The 18,141-nt window shown below is 34.8% G+C and overlaps 1 protein-coding gene across 1 annotated transcript in view; it reads right to left on the bottom strand.

The window, feature by feature from the left end:
- Positions 1-18,141, bottom strand: part of VPS13C (vacuolar protein sorting 13 homolog C) — an 89,720-nt gene that overhangs the window by 9,340 nt on the left and 62,239 nt on the right. The window contains exons 60-79 of the mRNA XM_050712971.1: positions 17,620-17,724; positions 16,666-16,830; positions 16,238-16,366; positions 14,862-14,995; positions 14,345-14,471; positions 12,909-13,144; positions 12,433-12,583; positions 11,726-11,866; positions 10,833-10,914; positions 10,663-10,732; positions 9,723-9,834; positions 8,602-8,715; positions 7,965-8,101; positions 7,618-7,699; positions 7,049-7,162; positions 6,740-6,815; positions 5,957-6,120; positions 5,469-5,514; positions 3,222-3,345; positions 2,637-2,751 (exon numbers count right to left, since the gene is read on the bottom strand). Of these exons, the coding sequence (XP_050568928.1) occupies positions 2,637-2,751; positions 3,222-3,345; positions 5,469-5,514; positions 5,957-6,120; positions 6,740-6,815; positions 7,049-7,162; positions 7,618-7,699; positions 7,965-8,101; positions 8,602-8,715; positions 9,723-9,834; positions 10,663-10,732; positions 10,833-10,914; positions 11,726-11,866; positions 12,433-12,583; positions 12,909-13,144; positions 14,345-14,471; positions 14,862-14,995; positions 16,238-16,366; positions 16,666-16,830; positions 17,620-17,724 (2,424 nt within the window). The remainder of the gene's footprint in view (positions 1-2,636; positions 2,752-3,221; positions 3,346-5,468; positions 5,515-5,956; positions 6,121-6,739; positions 6,816-7,048; positions 7,163-7,617; positions 7,700-7,964; positions 8,102-8,601; positions 8,716-9,722; positions 9,835-10,662; positions 10,733-10,832; positions 10,915-11,725; positions 11,867-12,432; positions 12,584-12,908; positions 13,145-14,344; positions 14,472-14,861; positions 14,996-16,237; positions 16,367-16,665; positions 16,831-17,619; positions 17,725-18,141) is intronic.

Below are 18,141 nucleotides of genomic sequence, written 5' to 3' on the forward strand. Positions count from 1 at the left end.
CTATTAGTATGGCTAAAGCAGCAGGCTAGAAGCAGAGCTTTCTCAGATGAATTTCAATTGATTACTCAATTTAATATGGCAGAAGTCACTGGCCAAATCAGAGATGATACACAATCAAGATAAAACGCAGAAGTACTTAGGGGTGGTAAGAATGGTATTTGAAATGATTTTAACTGCTTAGGCAGGAGAATAATCTTTAGGTCAGTATTTGTATGGCTGACAGCAAGCATCCAGAAGCCTTGCATGCAAGAGAATACAGGAATTAAGAATCCAGACTGGTTTATATGTTAAAATTCTCCATTTCTAAATAATTCTTATTATGAATTTTATTCTTCAGCTTCTTTTACAGGGGAAGAGGGGTGGCGTACTGTTAATATGAGAGATTAGAGAGTGGGAATTATGGTCAAACTACATGTAATGTTGGGTCAAAACAGGAATCAAAAATATACAGAACTAGCATCTATAAATTGACTTATTGACAATTAAATTTCCAAGTGTGTATAAACTATCCTTCTCGTAAATTATCTTATTCCTGTAAGACACGGTCCATCTCGTTTTGAAATTATATTAGAAAACAAAAACTTCCCAACACTAAGCTGTAGTATAAAAATCAAAATCGGTTAAAAATAAAAGCTGTTTTCAGAAAGTTGACTTCTGAAAAGAAGAAACTATTTATACTACTGATATAATTTATACCTAAGAAAAATACAAATATTAGATGTGCAGGAAATGCATAATATCCAATTTGCAGTGCTAATTGTGCTACATCTTCCTTTTCGATAGATGGAAAAAATACAGTGCAACCAACCAGGAAGTGCAGCATTACTGAAAAATATGCCAAGCAAGACCTAAGAATAACAGAAGTTAAAGACAGAAAATTCTCATTACATGAAGCAATTTGTTTTGCTCAATATATGACACTGAGGATTTCATTTAAATAGGTAAAATAATTTTCCTACATTTTTTAAACTACTTTAAATGAAAAAAAGCTGACTATTGAACAGCAAATTCTAGAAAGGCATTAGCAGCAGAGATGTGCCTGCTTGAAGTTTTATTTGTGTACGATAAGCAATTAATTGGCTCCCAAGACAACTTGTTCAGCGTAGTTTGTTATTTCTGAGGTGTTGTGTTAGAAATGAAATTTATGTCATCACTTGATTTAGAAATATGTTTTAATATAAATTCATGTTAACAGTATAGTACATATTCATGTTAACAGTTGATATGTAAGTATGTTAAAGAGAAAAGCCCTAAGATTCTGTGAATGAAACCAGAGTCAACTGAGCTGGATATAATTTTTTTTAACTGATAAAATTTCAAATAGAAGCAGGAGTAGTGTTTACTTGAAGTCATAAGGTTCATTAAATGTTTAAGTGGCAGGGCTATGGCATATTACAGAAATAAAAAGAAAAGTTTTGTTAGAGTCCTTTTGGAAACAACATTTCCATATAATCTTGAAAATGTAAGCAAACATTTTCACAGAAGAAAATTCTATTCTGTATCACTACTGTAAATTTAGTGCACATATGAAATATCGCTCTCTCCCTTCATCCACAGCCCTAGTTTTAAGAGACAGAGAATGCTAACAAATGAATGAACTCAACATCTACCCTACCATGATTTTTTCCCCAAGAGCCTTCAGCATCTGACATTCATAAAGAGCTAAGTATGAAACAGATATAAAAGAGAAAAAACAACCTCTCTCTCATCTTTCTCACTTATCTAACCTTACCTTAGATATTCAAGTTTCTTTTTTTGTTTATTTTCTAGCCTGGACAACATGAAACACTATCTGCTACACAGGAAAGACATGAACGGTGGGGAGAGGACATGTTAAATGCAATCATGCCCTTAATCTAAATAATTAAGGCAGATAAAAGACCATAAAGGAAATCAAGAGGAAACGTGGAAAATGTTTACTCCTTTATTCCAGTTCTTGCTGCGTAAGCCAGGAGAGAAAGAAAAAGAAGAGAAATATTAGAAATAGACTGGGAAATAAGGATTAAAAAATGAACATCAAGAAGGAAGCAGCAATTATGCAAGTTTTAGTTTTAAAATCATTAATGAGGAAAGTAATGTTACTTTAACTTCTTAGCAAAAGATAAAGATTTTCAGTTTTTAAGAAAGTGAAAGTTGAAATGCAATTCAACTGGATTCTGATTACTTAGGACTTAAAACCAGCAGTTACTCAACCTCCATATGTTATCCACATCCAGATGTGGAAGCAGGCTAGTACGTTTATGTAATGCCTGTAGCTATGACACATTAGCACTAAGAACAATATAATAAATACCAAAAGGTGGTATTTTGAGAACTCATGCAGTTTTTTGAACTGCTGATACCACCCAAACACTACAGGAATTTCAGTAATTCTATTACATTCCAATTAATTCAAGCCCTATTCATCCTATTTAAGAGTTGCTTAGTTTATGAAGAAGACTTAGTGGTACTAGGTTGTTTTTTTCAAGCTAAACATTTGACCTGAGTGTCAAACGCATTTTTCTTAATATTTCCACATATTTCAAAGCATTCTTAATCCCATCTCCCTTCAGAGCAGCTTTTTTTTCTCCCTAATTTCTATAATCTTTTAAGGAAACCTGTAGATCAGAGTACTTAAACTATAATGTAAGTCATACCTCAAATAAATCATAACCCTCAGCTTCCACCCTGTCATACGGCCGGATAATGCCATCTTCGTGAATGAGACGTGGAGGGCGAAGATTAGATACTTCTTCTGTTGACTCTGCCACCCTGCCAGAGACAATGGAACAATATTCTCATAAGCTTACTATATATTTGAGTTTCACCAGTTACTGTTAACTGAATTTCAAATGGTCAAATTTTCTCCCAGAATTTCAACGGTTGATTTTTTACAGTAAGTTTAAATGACATTTAAACATTTGCATTCTGCAGTACACAAATTACCTCAGAAGTAAGGTTTAAACATGATCCTTTAATTATGTTTTCATAAGGGATGGTAGCGAAAGGATAAAATGGGCTAGTTACTGTTTATGTGACTGTAACACTACAAGATGTATTCTGAAGCAACAATTTCCAGAGATTATCATAAAATGCATTCATTACCAGCTGCTAGGTAACTCTCAGTCCTATATAATCCTACTGCAAATCATCTTTAACAAATTTCTGTCACTACTGGACCATTTCAGCACCTAGTTTATAACATATGGAGAATTCTTCAAAACTTCCTCTTGACGTTTTACCTTTGAATTCCCTGGAAGGTACTGCTTGCCATATCTACAATGCCACCCGTTGGGCGGGCTACCACTCCTACAAGCCCCTTTCCAATTCCTTTGAAGAATCCAGCTGCACCTTCCTTTTTAGCCCCTTTAAAAGAAACAGGAAAAAAATGATATTTTTAATTATGTGCCAGAAACCAGTAACCACAGAATTCAACTACTACTGCTCTGAACTGCATTAGAATCATTTTATCTTGAAAACAGCCCATAGAAATTGATTATGTATAGTTTGCATACTAAAAAGCTCTACAAAGAAGTCATGCATTCCGCAGGAGCACTCAAAAATCAAACCATCTATCCGAGATCCTTGTCCAAACTATTTTTGAACTCTTGCGGGCTTGGTGCCATAACCACTCCCTGGAGAGCTTGTTCCAGTGCTCGACCACCCTCTCAGTGAAGAACTTTTTCCTAACACCCAGCCTGAACCTCCCCTGATGCAGCTCCATGCCCTTCCCTCAGGTCCTGTTGCTGTCACCAAAGAGAAGAGATCAGCGCCTGCCCCTCAGCTCCCCTCATCAGGGAGCTGCAGGCCGCCATGACACCTTCCCTCAGTCTCTTCTTCTCTGGGCAGAACAAACCAAGTGACCTCAGCTGCTCCTCACATGCCTTCCTCTCTAGACCTTCAACCATCTTTGCTGCCCTCCTTTGCATGCTCTCTAGTAGTTTTACATTCTTCTAATCTTATGACAGCCAAAACCGTATGTGGTAATCTAGGTGAGGCCACACCAGTACAGAGCAGAGAGGGACAATCACTTCCCTTGACCAGTTAGCAATGCTGCGTTTGATGTACCCCAGGAAATGACTGGCCCTTTTGGCTGCCAGGTCACTCTGTTGACTCATATTCAACTTACGATGAACCAAAACCTCTACATTCCTTTCTGTGGGGCTGCTCTCCAAGCTCTCATCCTCCAGATGGTACATATATCCATGGTAGCCCCATCACTCGTACAGAATCTTCCTAATTTAGTGTCATCTGCAAACCTACTTAAAGTGCATTCAAGTCCTGTGTCCAGACCACTTACAGAAACATTGAAGAGAACAGGCCCTAAAATGGAGCCCTGGGGAACCCCAATAGCATCTGGTTGCCAGCCTGACACAACCCCATTTGCTACAATCCTTTGAGCCTAAATCATCAGCCAAACTAGATCCTTCTTCTCACACATTTGGCCCTGACTGGGGATCACCAGTTTTTATAGGTCAATAATAACAATAAAATAATCCAAAGGCTCAAAGTTGCACATGCATAACAGAAGTTAATTATTTCTACTTCAAAACTCCATGTTTCTGGTAATACTTAGCTATGGAAGAGCTAAGAGTGTTTAGAAAGCCCATGTTTTCATCCACCAGTGAGTTAAATACTACACCTTAAATTATCTGCCAACAACATAAAAAAACACAGGTGAAATACAGCACAACAATTAACTTCCAGTATTTAAATCACTTAGATGTGAACTATGAAGTATTGTTTTCTTGGGTGTTTTTCATCATCTATCATACTGATGAAGTAACAGCCTTAACCAAAACTCATACTGCTCTCAGGCACTAAACCAAAAATTTTTTTATTAATATTTCCCCAGCCTCTGGAGTCCCCTCAAAATAAACTACAGTGATAAGACATCTGTCATCTTCAATAAACATACTATTTTAGTTGTTCATTATTTCTGTAGTATCCAGAATCTACTAGCTCAACACCTGATATACATGTGCCATGAACATTGTACGATATTGTAGGGAGAAAATGTCACAGAATCATAGAATCATTTAGGTTGGAAAGACCTTCAAGACTGAGTCCAACCATCAAACTGACCTACTGAGTCCCATTACTAAACCCATGTCCCCATGTCATAACATCCAAAGCTTTTTCAATTAGTGCTTCTTAAAATTACTATTTTTTTCCAAAGAATCGCAGAATCATTTTTAGTATCTTTATTCTATTCTATTTAAAAAATAAACTGGGTACTACAGCAAGCCTTACAAAATATATCAAATAGACAATCATTCCCTAATGCATACAAAGAGTGAAAAGGTAGTAAGCAAATAACAGCTAGAAGTGTATCTGAGTAAAACACTGCATAAGGTTATATTTGAATTAGAAAATGCTTTACCCTATGCTTTACCACCACCACACTTAGACTGATATTGCTTAAAATTAATAAATCCTAAAATATTGAAAGAAATCTTTACACAGTGCAGTGCAACCTTAGCGCTTACCTTCTACAGGTTTAGTGATTATGCCTGTCACACCCCCAACAACACCCTAGAACAAAGAAGATAATTAAGTTCCTGCTTAGAAATAGGAATGCTATGGTTTAACTAGGCAACCAATTTTGTCATCCTTCATTTTAAAACTTAATAATGCAGTTCAATATCAGAAAGAAAAACATTTCCTTTTTACTTCAGATCCATAAGGGAATGATAGCAGAGGGGGAAAAAAAAAAAAAAAAGGAAACTTTCCCATTTTTAGACCCTATCCTCAATTCCCTGTGCTGGTCAAAAGAACTACATTACCTCAAACCCTAATGCTGATAAATGATATTGAGGATATTGAGTCTCCTATAAACTGACTTCCTGTTTTTGTCTTCTGTTTAGCTTGTGAACTGACAAAGCCAAATAAGACATAATCAATCTCACATGCTTAAAAATCATATGCAAGGATTACAACATGTTGGCACATAATACACTCAACTTCAAATTCATACCCGCAACAAGCCTTTTCCTCCTTTGGCCAGGCTGTCACCAAAGTCTTTTGGCTGACGACCCATTTCCTCCCTCCGTTTCTGCTGATATTCTTTATCCATAGTAATGGCAGCTAAGCCTTTCCCAACAGAGCCAGTGATCCTAGACACCACCCCCGCTGCACCACCTGATGGAACAGATCACAAAGTAAATTTAATAGCAGAAAACACACAACAAACCACAAGGCTCAGAGATTTCATTTTGTATTGAATTTAGGTATTACTAATTTACACAGACTGACTACCATGTTGATCATGAGAAGAAATTGGCCTGAAGTTCATAAACTTAGTAAAAGGTGACTCTTGAATCAGCTCAGTATATATTACATATCATATTGGATGGCATCTGACTTTTTGTAATAGCTGCAACACATAGCTGAATGAAAAACTAAATGAACTGTAACAAGAACTGGTCCTCAGCACATTTCTCAGGCTTTTCCAGATATTTTGGGACCATTATTATTTCTTTTTTCATCCACAGCATGTTACAAATTCAGTTAAACTTACCAAGTTTCTCAGTTTGCTTCCTAATTCTACAAAACAGATTTAGATGCTCTCAAGTAACTTAGACATGGATGGTCTGTAACATGAATACAGGCAATAGTATCTGATAAATTCTTGTCAAAAAATTACCATGTAGATATTTTCAGAAACAACTTTCCTTCCCAAATAAGAAAAACAGATGTTATCCATGAGTTAACCTATTTTATTAAAAGAGTATTTTACCCACTATACATTACAACATACCCACTGTGTGTCCAAGAAGACTTCTAACACCAATGACAAAGCCCTCAGCAAATTCTTCAGGTCCTTGAACAGCACCCTGGTAACAAAGCTTATTATGAATAAAAGAAAACTATATCAAGAAAGCACTAGCAATTCCTTTAAACTGACGAGAACGAAATCATTGGAATATGGCATTTCTCTAATGTCAACATAAAAAAATATATTGCTTTCTTAACAGCGGAGAGTACAGTGACACAAAAAACTACAATCCTACTTGTATATTGCATCAGCCTACTATTCATAGATGTTTGAATAATCACAAGGTCATACCTGGAAAGGCTCATAAAAGAAAGCTTCAACTCCCTCAGACAAGCCTCTGATTAAGCCAAATGGATTTCCAAGAACATCTAACCCAAGTACAAGAACATACATCTGTTTCAGGAACTAAATAAAAACAAAAACAACAAAAATCAACAAAAAATGAAAAAACAAGAACAGCTTAATTGGTTGTTACACAGTTCGATGTTAGAATTCAAGGCTCCTAAATTTTTTTGACTGACTACCCAAGCAAGGTGTTATAGCACTCAAGTGAGTGTTTCTACTACAATCAAGACTGGCTTAGGCAAAAGATGCAGTGTATCCACAGATAAACTACAGAATACTGTCGTGAAAAAAAGTGTAGACAGAACACAAAAGCAATTAAATCAAAATTCTTAAATAAATTTTCAGGAGGATTTTGTATTTACATTTCAGTCATGTGCCATCAGATTCCTACTTCAGTACCATAAACTTAAAAAAAAATTAGTAGCCGTTATAGTTATTCACCTTTTCTTTCCTATTTCCCTCACTCTATAATATAGTTACTCAAAAGTTGTCACAAAGGCTTGACTAAAACTTACTTGTTCACTATAATGTCTAACAACTCTCTTCATCAGTTGGTCTCTCTTGTAGAACTGGTATTTAATTTGAAAGAAAGCAAGTCTGAAAAACAAGTATTGTGCATTATTTAACGACACACTTCCTCACTTCCTTCCTTTTAAACGGTCTATTTTTTCCTTCAGATAAACCAGAAGCCATATTCCCTGGAAAAGGAGCACAAACAACATCTTCCCTCCATTCCTAAAAGGCTTTACCCATTTATACTAGTGTCAGTCAGCAAAGTTTAACACAGACCTATTTATTAACATTTACTCTAGCTTTTTTTTTCAAAATATTGAAATAATTTGAAAAATCTTTATTAGCTTACTTGAAAATAAGATCATCCACATCTGTTAGAGTAGCTCCAATACTTTTTAACAGTAAATTCAGAGAATGGATGGCTATCATTTCTTGACCCTTATCTGATGCTTCTCCACCAGAAGCCAGAGACAGGCTCAAATGCAACTGTAAAGAAACAATTAGTTAAACAAACAAACCAGTGCTAAAACAGTGTCAAGTGTATATTTTATTCCCTTTAAGGAAATGTACAATTTGAGGTAACATGCTTGAACTCACAATGGTATTGCTTTGATAATGTATGCATTTATATGTATTTTCATATAGAGAAGTGCCAAATTGCCCTACAAAAATAACTTTGCTTATGTTTACATGTGAAAATATAATAGAAGCAAATAAAAGAAGCAGACAACATGTCTGTTAAATATATTCAGATTTTATATAGCTTTTTTCAATGTTATCTCCATTGACTCCTCCCACTAAGCAACAGTTAAGTACTGTTTGTACTCTTAGACTACTAGTAAGTTTTCCAATGAGGTATTAAGTTCCAGAGAACATAAAAAAATCCCAATTCCAAAGACAGTATTAAGAACTCAATTACCCAAAAGGTGAGGAATTAAGAAGTCATTTACAGTCTTTTATTAACTCAAATTATCTCTATTACATACCTTAATTGGAGAAATATGAAAAAGCTCAAAGAAGCTCAGCATTGACAAGTCTGTTAAGGAAGACTCCATTAGTTCGGTGTTAAGTGCATCTATGTCTTGCTGAATTAATTTAGACTGTTTTAATACAGAAAAAAAGAAAATGGAACAGAAGGTTATTTCATCAACATACATAACAGCACAAATAATATACAAATATGTACATGTTATACATATATATATATACACATATATATGAGTAAAAACCAGCAGAACGCATACTCATATCCAAATACAATAAAATTGCTAGCAACTAAAGGGCCAGCACCTCCAAAACTGGGAATGGACTAACTACTTTTGTATAAGAAATTGTAACTACACTAACTCTCTTCTTCAAATGTGTAAATGGAGAGGTGAGGGAGAAGAAAATTTCTGAAAGACTTTTCAGGTTTTGGGTTGTTGTTTTTTTTTTTTTTTTTTTTTTTTATATAGTACTTGATATGCCCTTCAATTCCTCAATCACTAAAGGTGCCATTTCTGTATTACTTCAGAAATATTAGTAAAATAACACACTTTGTGAGTTTATTTCGTTTTCTGTATTTCCTTGCCAAATCAGAATTTTAGACAGTACATCTGAAGGTAACATTTCTTAGAAAAAGAAGCTTGTGAGAATGACTCCTATGCACACTAGCGTCAAATGCAAGATGTGGTTATTCTGAATACTATCTGAATAAAAGACTTAAGTCAAAGCCATGAAAATCACTGTCTTCTGCTCCCTAAAGACAAAAAGCAGAAGACACTGTGAACACATACATGAATCAGTTAAAAGACCACCATACCCTACGCTTATTTCATCTACCACCTGTAACACTTTCTAGCTACAGCTGAAACATCTGTCAAACAATTAATGAAATATTACAAGAACAAAATAGTTATACATAATGCAGTATCAGTTACTCAAACTTGTCCATTAAAAATACTCAACCCCAAATGTTCAACAGAAATCTCCATGTTTCACTAAGAATTATCTTTAAAAGTCCCTTTACTCACTGTTCTCAAATGCAATATTCACTGACATATTCAGAGAAATCACATAGGTCCATAAGGATCTCTTGTGCCAAAAATTCATTTCTCCCATACATTACCCTTTGCCTTTCAGCTTCTGGATCTGTAGATGGAGTGAAAAGTTCATTAAGTGCTCCTAAAAAGCCTTGATCAATTTTCAGTGCCATTTCCTGAATAAGAACCATGAAGTATCTAGAACAGGAATAGGAAAAGTGTGTATTTGTACACATTTAAATACCACATGCTTTTTGTAAGTTTCGCTATGCAATATTGCATAGTAAGACTGTCTACAGTATTTACTGTATATTTATAGTTAGGAGAGCTTGCCAGCCACATGAAACTGTGTGTTGCTTTACTGTAGATTATTCATATCTTAACACTTTCAAAATTTACCTTAAAAATATTAACCATCACCAATTACCTGTTATAATTCTATATGCTCCACTGGTATCACCTAAACAGCATATGTATTCCTCTTAGTCAACAGCCTTTCTCCAGAAGGCATATTATTGAGTATTTATTTTATTAAAATTCACCATCCTCAAACATTTTATCAGTATAAACTAGGTAGAAAAACTTGCATTAGTAACCATCAGTATACTTTCATCTCACTTCATAGGGCAAGAACTCAAATAAAGACACAGACATATTAAGTACAGAACATACATTTCACAGTAAAATACAGTCTTGAGCTACATTAGAGACTGTATGAGCTGTCTGTTGTTAGAGCACCAAAAAAACCCAGCACTATAAGGCAAACAGGCAGACATGCACTTCCGATGCTGTAGTAGAAGGTGCATCATCCCAATTACTTAACTTTTGTACGAGTTTTTTTTAACCAGGCCAGTCCTTACTCTCTAAAAGTAAGTTTATTTTAGAATGATGCTTTTTCACTAGAGACATTTAAAACTCAATTCAAGTCAAGAGTTGTTTGGATAAGACGATTTGACCTTTAAAATAGGGTTCACTTCTAAAAAGGTTTAAAATCTCTAAGGTATTACTACACACTGCTAAACTCACTTGAATTGCAGAACTTTGCTGTATTCGTTGAATCTAGTGATGACACTGATGTCAATGAATGGTTTTGGTTCTGAATTGAAAAAAAATATACGTAAGTATATATAAAAAAATTGCCAAGCTACTACCTTCAATACTGAATAAGGATGGTATCATTAATGGCTTTTACTTACCTGAATCCAAAGCAATTGACTTGGGAGGGGCCACCGGGTGAAACACAACAGGAAACATTGATCCTGGTAACTGATTATCAACCTAAATTATCGCATAATTACAGCCATGTTTTAATGACACAATAATCAAAGACCATTTTAATCAAAAACCACTGCAGTTTTAGAAGGCTTGAATTTTTTTTATTTTTTTTTTTAAATAAACTGTGGTCAAGAAGAATGTCATTCACATTTTGGGGGAAGGAGAAAAAGCAAGAAAGATTTTGCTGAAATTATTTCAAGATGTTACTTGTTTACTTGTAAAAGGTCAGATGGTTGAGGGATGCTTATAGAGTTTCATGCTCAAAGACTCATTTAGAGGGTCTGAAACTGATGGTATATGTTGACTCGGTGAAAAAAGTCAACAGTGAAAAGTAGCGCACCTTAATTCACTGTTCAACTCTGATACACTGATATATTACTGGATACTGGTTTTGAGCATTTAGATTTCTATTGTCTACTTTCCAGTAGACAGATGGCTTTTCTACACTAAGAGGTTTGAATCTGTAGGTACACTACCTAGAACATGGTGTTACATGATAATACACAAGCTATGATCAATACATTTTGAAAAAGGTTTTTGTTTTTTCCTTCTTCTAAAAACAGCAAAAAATTGTTTTTCATTATAGCACCGTGCTTTACAGTAACCCACAATTTTGTGTGATTTTTTCCATACGAAATGAAATCATGGAATGCACTACTTTCCCACGAATGAGTATTCATAGCATTTTTACTACCCTCACATCAGAGAGCAAAGAACCACATACATAAGATTCGGAGATGCCTCTTCATGCACATAAATTAATAAAATAAAAATCTCAAGTTTTTAGTACGTAGAACATGATGAAACATGTTACCTGCAACCAATATAGTTGAGCTCGTAAGCTTCTTTGGTGAGGTGACTGTTTGAATTCAACCTGAATTCCTGACAGGAAGCTACGTCGGATGCTACATCTAACTGGGAGACGCATTTCCATTGGAACTTTACTAAAATTCACCTGGTAATAATAAGAATGCAGAGATGATGTATCATTTAATTAAGCTTTAGGGTAAAGAAAAACACATTATTAGTAACACCTGGATTTTCATTACTTTGTGATACCATTAATTACTGAAATAACTCTCATCAAGTATTCACACAGAAAGGAAAGAAAATCACAAGTTAGTTTGAGAAGCATGTTACATTGCAACTTCAGTTGTTCAAATCAAGTACCTCTGTGTCATAATAACTAATTATAACTAGAGAGATAACTAACGAGTTATCTCACACTGGTATAATTAGAGATGTTTACATGCAGCTCTGTTCCCAGTTGATGTTTCTAACCTGATCCTGAAACATGATCTGTCACTTCCTAATAAAACTATGGAAAATAGTTCAACATTGCCTCAGTATTACCTCAAAACAAGATACTCCATATAGAATATGAAAACTATTCCAGCAAAGTTTGCTGTTCATATTGTGTTTCTCTTAATAGGTCATCTATCCTTAACTAGCAACACATAAGTCTGTTTTCACTGTTGTTCAGGTACTGCAGTCATTTAAATACTGAAACTCAAATCATACCTCAGTATTGTTGTCTAGTTTATGCCAACCTGGAGCTTGGAAAGCACTCTTACAAAGATATTTTTGATAGGCTTGTTCCAACAGGTTTATTTGTTTTTGATTAAATGGTTTCCATTTCTGCTTCAGTTTCTGTTCCCAAACAACACCAGAGCTGCACGACACACAAGAAGGTTACAATTTAAAAGTACTTAAGCCTTTCTTATGCACACAAACCATGTGAAAAGATATAATCCTCATTTTTCAGGCTTGAAAAAAATACTACTTACTTTTTTATAGAAGCTAAGAAATAGAGCAATTATATCCTAATCAAATTGCACAATAGGAATAAAGGCAGAACTTAATTTTGCTTAAGAGGTTCCACTTATACTGATCTCATGGGAAAGATGTTCCCACCAATTCAACTGTACTGCTAGAATTACAATTGACTGTCAAATTTTGATTATTCAAACGAATTTTTAGGCTTCTATATGTAGTACCTAGTAATTCCTATATAAGAGATTTCTTTTTTATTTTCGTTGTTAACAAGAGAAAGTCCAAGACTATGAATTGACAAGTTTATTTCTTGATCAGGTTGCTCCATCTCTTCTGCTTGTAATGCTTTGGAAACTAATGCAACATCATCTGTGAACAGCAGCACTCGTTGGCGTCCATCCAGGAAAGAAACCCAGTGTATCTGAGTATTTGCATTATATGGAAATTGGCCACATTCATCCTGTATTGGAAAAAATATATATATATTTATAGGTATATTACAGGAATAATATTGCTGTATGTATATAAACAAGTTTACTGTCACACATGCAAACCAGAACCAAAATAATAATTTTTTGTTGATTCAGTTTGCTTTATCATACTGATTTAGTGCAGTGTTGTATTCTAAGCACTGGCAAGAAGGGTGGGTATTTTTTGTTATTTGTTTTTGTTGCTGTTGCTGTTGTTTGTTTTTCCTTTTGAAGTGTAGGCATTCCAGCAATAATTACAGATGAGAAGAACACTGGCAATGATTAGGGAACAAAGTCTTCACAGCAAAAGAAATGACCTCGAATATTAAGTCATGTGAGTAGAATTAATTAAATCACATACCGCAAAGCAGTAAAAACGGTTAATGATTTTAAAAAGTTCTGCATTTCGAATGCAGAGATTTCTTCTTTATTAATTTGAGTCAAAACTGAGATAGTTAAAATCCACTCCTCAAAAGCCCAAAGCAATCATGAATGTAACCATAATGATATAACGAGGAAAACAGTTTTAATGCAAATTGAAACCATCTTAAAGTACATGTAAAAATTCTGACTCAAGAAAGTGCCTATACAGTAAGTGCTTGCTTCCCCATTCCTTAACAAAATACTTGCTCAGTCTTATCCTAGATTTACCTCTCCTTCTAGTTGTTTTCCCCCATCCCTTCATTCGTTTTCCAACTTGATCATTGCTCTTTTGCCCCCAGTTCCAATCTTGGCCTATTTTAATAGCGTGAGCTATGAGCACAAAAATAGCTCTCACTGAGCAACTCAGTTTTTTCTCCATGCAAACATTTCCCATAGAAGGCTACACTCACAACCAGTAAGGGTTTTTCTCCAGCTTTAGATAACTATTTAAGCTGAATGCAGCACTGCTAGAAAAGTGATCTATTAGTCATCCATAGTATTATTTAGATACTTCTAGAGCTCAAATTGTATTTTTCTTCGATATCCACAAAAATAATGTTGAAAACACAGGCTGAAGATTGTTTGAAATCCAGCAGTTAGTTAATCTAAATACCTAAAATCTTGCTACTTGAGATTAGACTTAAAAACTTCCTGCAGGACAAGACAGAGATGAGAAGTTACTAAAGATGCTTTCTCTTGGAAAATTTTTAGGCTTGTTATAGTCCTAGACCAGTTTAAGTATTTACTTCTCCCCTTCTGAGATTTACCTTCAGTAGGTCATGTTCACCAAAACTTTGGGAGTAGCCCCAAGTCAATTTTCTTGTTTTGGTTGGATCTGTCCATGCAAACAGGCATACTTGCTTTGGTTTCAACTCCATTTCCTCTTGTAATCCACTGCAGTTAGAAAAAAAAATAATAGTAAGAAAGACAATAGCATTTGCTGTTTAAGACTACTGCTTTAAGTGGTATAGTTCGTGGCGCTATATACTCCACTACTACAGCTTCCTAGGCGTGAGGCATGAAAGGTCTAGGCTACCAGCTCCAAACAAGACCAGCTGTAGCTAGGCTGCCTGTGAACTATGATCTATCTATCTATACTACTACTATACTCTTTCCACTTTCTCAAACTATAAAGCTGACTAAAATCAGGAATAAAATACTTCATCAGAAGCGTATGATATTTTTTTATGGTACCTTTCACCATGATGGTAAAAGAGAACTACTTTCTTCTCAAAGCATATCTACTAGTTAAGCAACTAATGATGAATTGTTTCTTTCACATACCTCTGTTTATATCTGAGGGAGTCCCATGAAGTATGATTAACAATTAGAGCCGGAGCAGCTCCTTCATGGTAATCTGAGAAGCTTATAAGAGTAGAATGCTCAGACACATTCACATCTACCAATAAGCCCCCATTCTGAAGAGAAAGTTAGAGAGAAAATTCAGTATTTGTTCTATACATAAATTCAAGTTAGAACAGACTGAATTATTACTTTTATATCTGTCTTTCATAGGTCTTTCACAAATGAAAAAAAGGAAACAATCTTCATTATCTAGTAACAGTAACCTCAAGCATTTAGGTCAGTGGCACAATTAAGACACTAGAAGTATTCACAAGCTACCTGTAGGTTTAACTTAATTCAAAATTATATTCCAATTATAACAAAAATGGCTTTTAAAATTAGATGCATAACATTTTAAAAATTACTTTATTCAGTAAGTTCAGTAAAAACTATAGCCAGACATTCCCTTCTATTCACGCTATAAAAATGAAAGTTAGGTTTAAGATAAAAGTCTAGACAACTGTACCAAAGTTCTTAGGTTTAAGATAAAAGTCTAGACAACTGTACCAAAGTTCTTAAAGGTATGACAAGAATAATGATAGTTTATTAACAAAGCAATCACTGCACAGAAAAATTCTATTGATTAAACTTCCCAACAAATCACATTGACCCTTTCTTTTAATGGCTTTCAAGATCCTGCTTAAATAAAATACACAAGTGTGCCAATAGAACTCCAGATCAATGTTGACATCTTGCTCTGAAAACAATTTTTCCAGCTGCTTCAAACTTAGAGAGGTAAGTTATATTCACCATCATTTGTATCTCAGCTAATTATGAGAAGCATTATCTCCAAAGGCTTGTCTGAACATGCCACAATTACATACACATTCCCGAATACTAAGAGAGGTTAAATTCACAAAGAATTATGATTTTACTAACTCAATTATAAATTCAGCCATATTTTTTTCCATCTTGAACATACATTAGATCATCAAGAAAACAAGACAGATACTGTATTTTCAGATACCTAAAAGAAAATCAAGTCACCTAGGAAACACTCACTGCAAAGGAATGTTTTAAGCATAGTATCTCATTTTTAATTTAATAGCACTAGAGATGTTCAGCTTCCTATAAGCTTGTCAAAACTAGATCATCTTGACTGAATCTGACAACTGTGAAAACACTGAGAATACTGTCGACTTGATTGAAAGCCCTTTTTTTTTTTTTTTTATGAAAGAGTACCGAAGTGCAATGCACCAGGACCTTAAAGTACAAGGCTTCCATCTTGATCAACTTGGGGAATCAAGCTGTACTAAGTTCAATTTCACAAAAGTAAAATAGAGTATTAAAAATGGACCACACAAAGTCAGTCTCACCAATTCTTCCAGCCTCAGCAGAGTACCATTATCTGGGGCTTTAAACAGGAATGGTTTGGATGATCTTTCATAGCCAACTACTCTTACACAAAGTTGACCAGATGAGTTTTCAGGCCAGAATGGAAGACACTATAAAACAAGAAATAAGCACTTGAACAGTTTGAATAGGTTTAATATAGTAAACAGTAGTAAACAATCTTGCATGAGACACCTATTCAGATGCTCCAGTTGTCACCCTCATCTCTACTAAGAGATATAACAAGTAAATTTAGTAAATTATCTAAATGTTGCCCTGAGATGTGTGAAGCATCCACATCACACCAGCAGAGAAGATGGAGCATTTATAGAAACCTTATTTTCTTAGGTGACAGCTAGAGACCAGCTATTCATCTATGATAACGCCCAAAGGAAGCAAACAGAAATATTACCTCCGAAGTTGAGATATAATTCCATTTGTTAGTTGGAAAAGAGCCATTAGGACCAATTTCTCCAACTTCTAGTTCCAGAGAAGATTTGTTTGCTATTGTGTAGAATGGAGTGAATGTAACTATCCTGGTAAGGTTAAAACTACTCATTTTGATGCTAACTCCAACCTGTTGAACAAGGACAATTTGATCAAACAACTAACATGAAGATTCAAAGAAAAGTCAGAATGGAAGTAAAGGAAAGCCAACGTGACAGTAAATAAAAAGGCTAACACGGAATACTCCTGTTCTGAACACCTGCAATAGGAGGACAAAGAAGCATGCAGTAAAATGTGGTGCACTTTGCAATATGATTAGCACAATGCTAAACAAGCAGTTTTAGCTGTAGTATGAGTATCAGCTTAGCAGGGAAAAGTCCTGCTGTACACCTCTGCTGTAAATCAAGGCAACCTAAAATGATCATATCATAAGAAATCAATGAAAAAGTACATGGAAATGAAGTTCTACACTATTACTCAGCGCTGTGCTTCCAAAAGCAGAATAAATTGCAAATTTTATTCTGCTTAGCTTTGGAGACTAGTTTAAACAAAGCTGGCCACTGTTTAGAGTGAGGCTCTAAACAGTCCCAAACAATTACAAGTTTAGAACATGAACTCTTTTGTCTCCACTATCAAGGTTCGTATATTTTCCAACAGCCTAATACTAGACATTTGCTATGTAAAACACAATGACAAATCATACTGGAATTTCTGTTGGTGAAACTACTTGTCACCAGGCATAGATCTGAGTACCAGCCAAGACCTTACTTATTTAAGAATTACCAGCCAAGACCTTAAATATTTCCATGATTTAAAAGCAGCGTAAGTAGTGAAACAAAGGCCTCAAAATGAAGATAAGAAAGAAATCAAGCCAAAAGTGCCTCAAGAGACCCCACAAAACACATCAGAGCTTTCTTACCAGATAGTCCATGTTATTAGCCGAACATTTGACACATCCATAGCTTCCAACAGTATCAAGGGAAAAGCTACTGGACCATGCACTTGTTGAAATACATAACTGGATCTACACAAAAAAAAAAAAAGAAAGGACATGGAAAATGCTTCAATAAATTAATTTTAGAGTTCATGCATTATGGAGTGCTTCTGTATCACATGTAGCAGTACTAAGAAGACATTTAAGTGCTTTTAAAACTTTCTATAAATTAAGATAAGCCTAAGCATGTAGTATCATTATTCATACTGTGATTTGTTAGTCTATGCTTGATGTCTGGGAAAGATGTTACAATAAAGGTAGTAACAGACTATGGTTACTGAGAGCACACACAATGATGGAAAAAAATACAATTTTGTAGTGCTTTACAAACTGGAAGGGGAAGTGGAATTAAAAGAATCAAAGTAACACCTTGTCAAGACTGTTTCTTCAACTGCTTCAATTACTGTTGGGTGAAAAAAATACAATGAAATGGGAAGAAGGGTCACT

The sequence above is a fragment of the Cygnus atratus genome, chromosome 11 (assembly GCF_013377495.2).
Source record: "Cygnus atratus isolate AKBS03 ecotype Queensland, Australia chromosome 11, CAtr_DNAZoo_HiC_assembly, whole genome shotgun sequence".
NCBI lineage: Eukaryota > Metazoa > Chordata > Aves > Anseriformes > Anatidae > Cygnus > Cygnus atratus.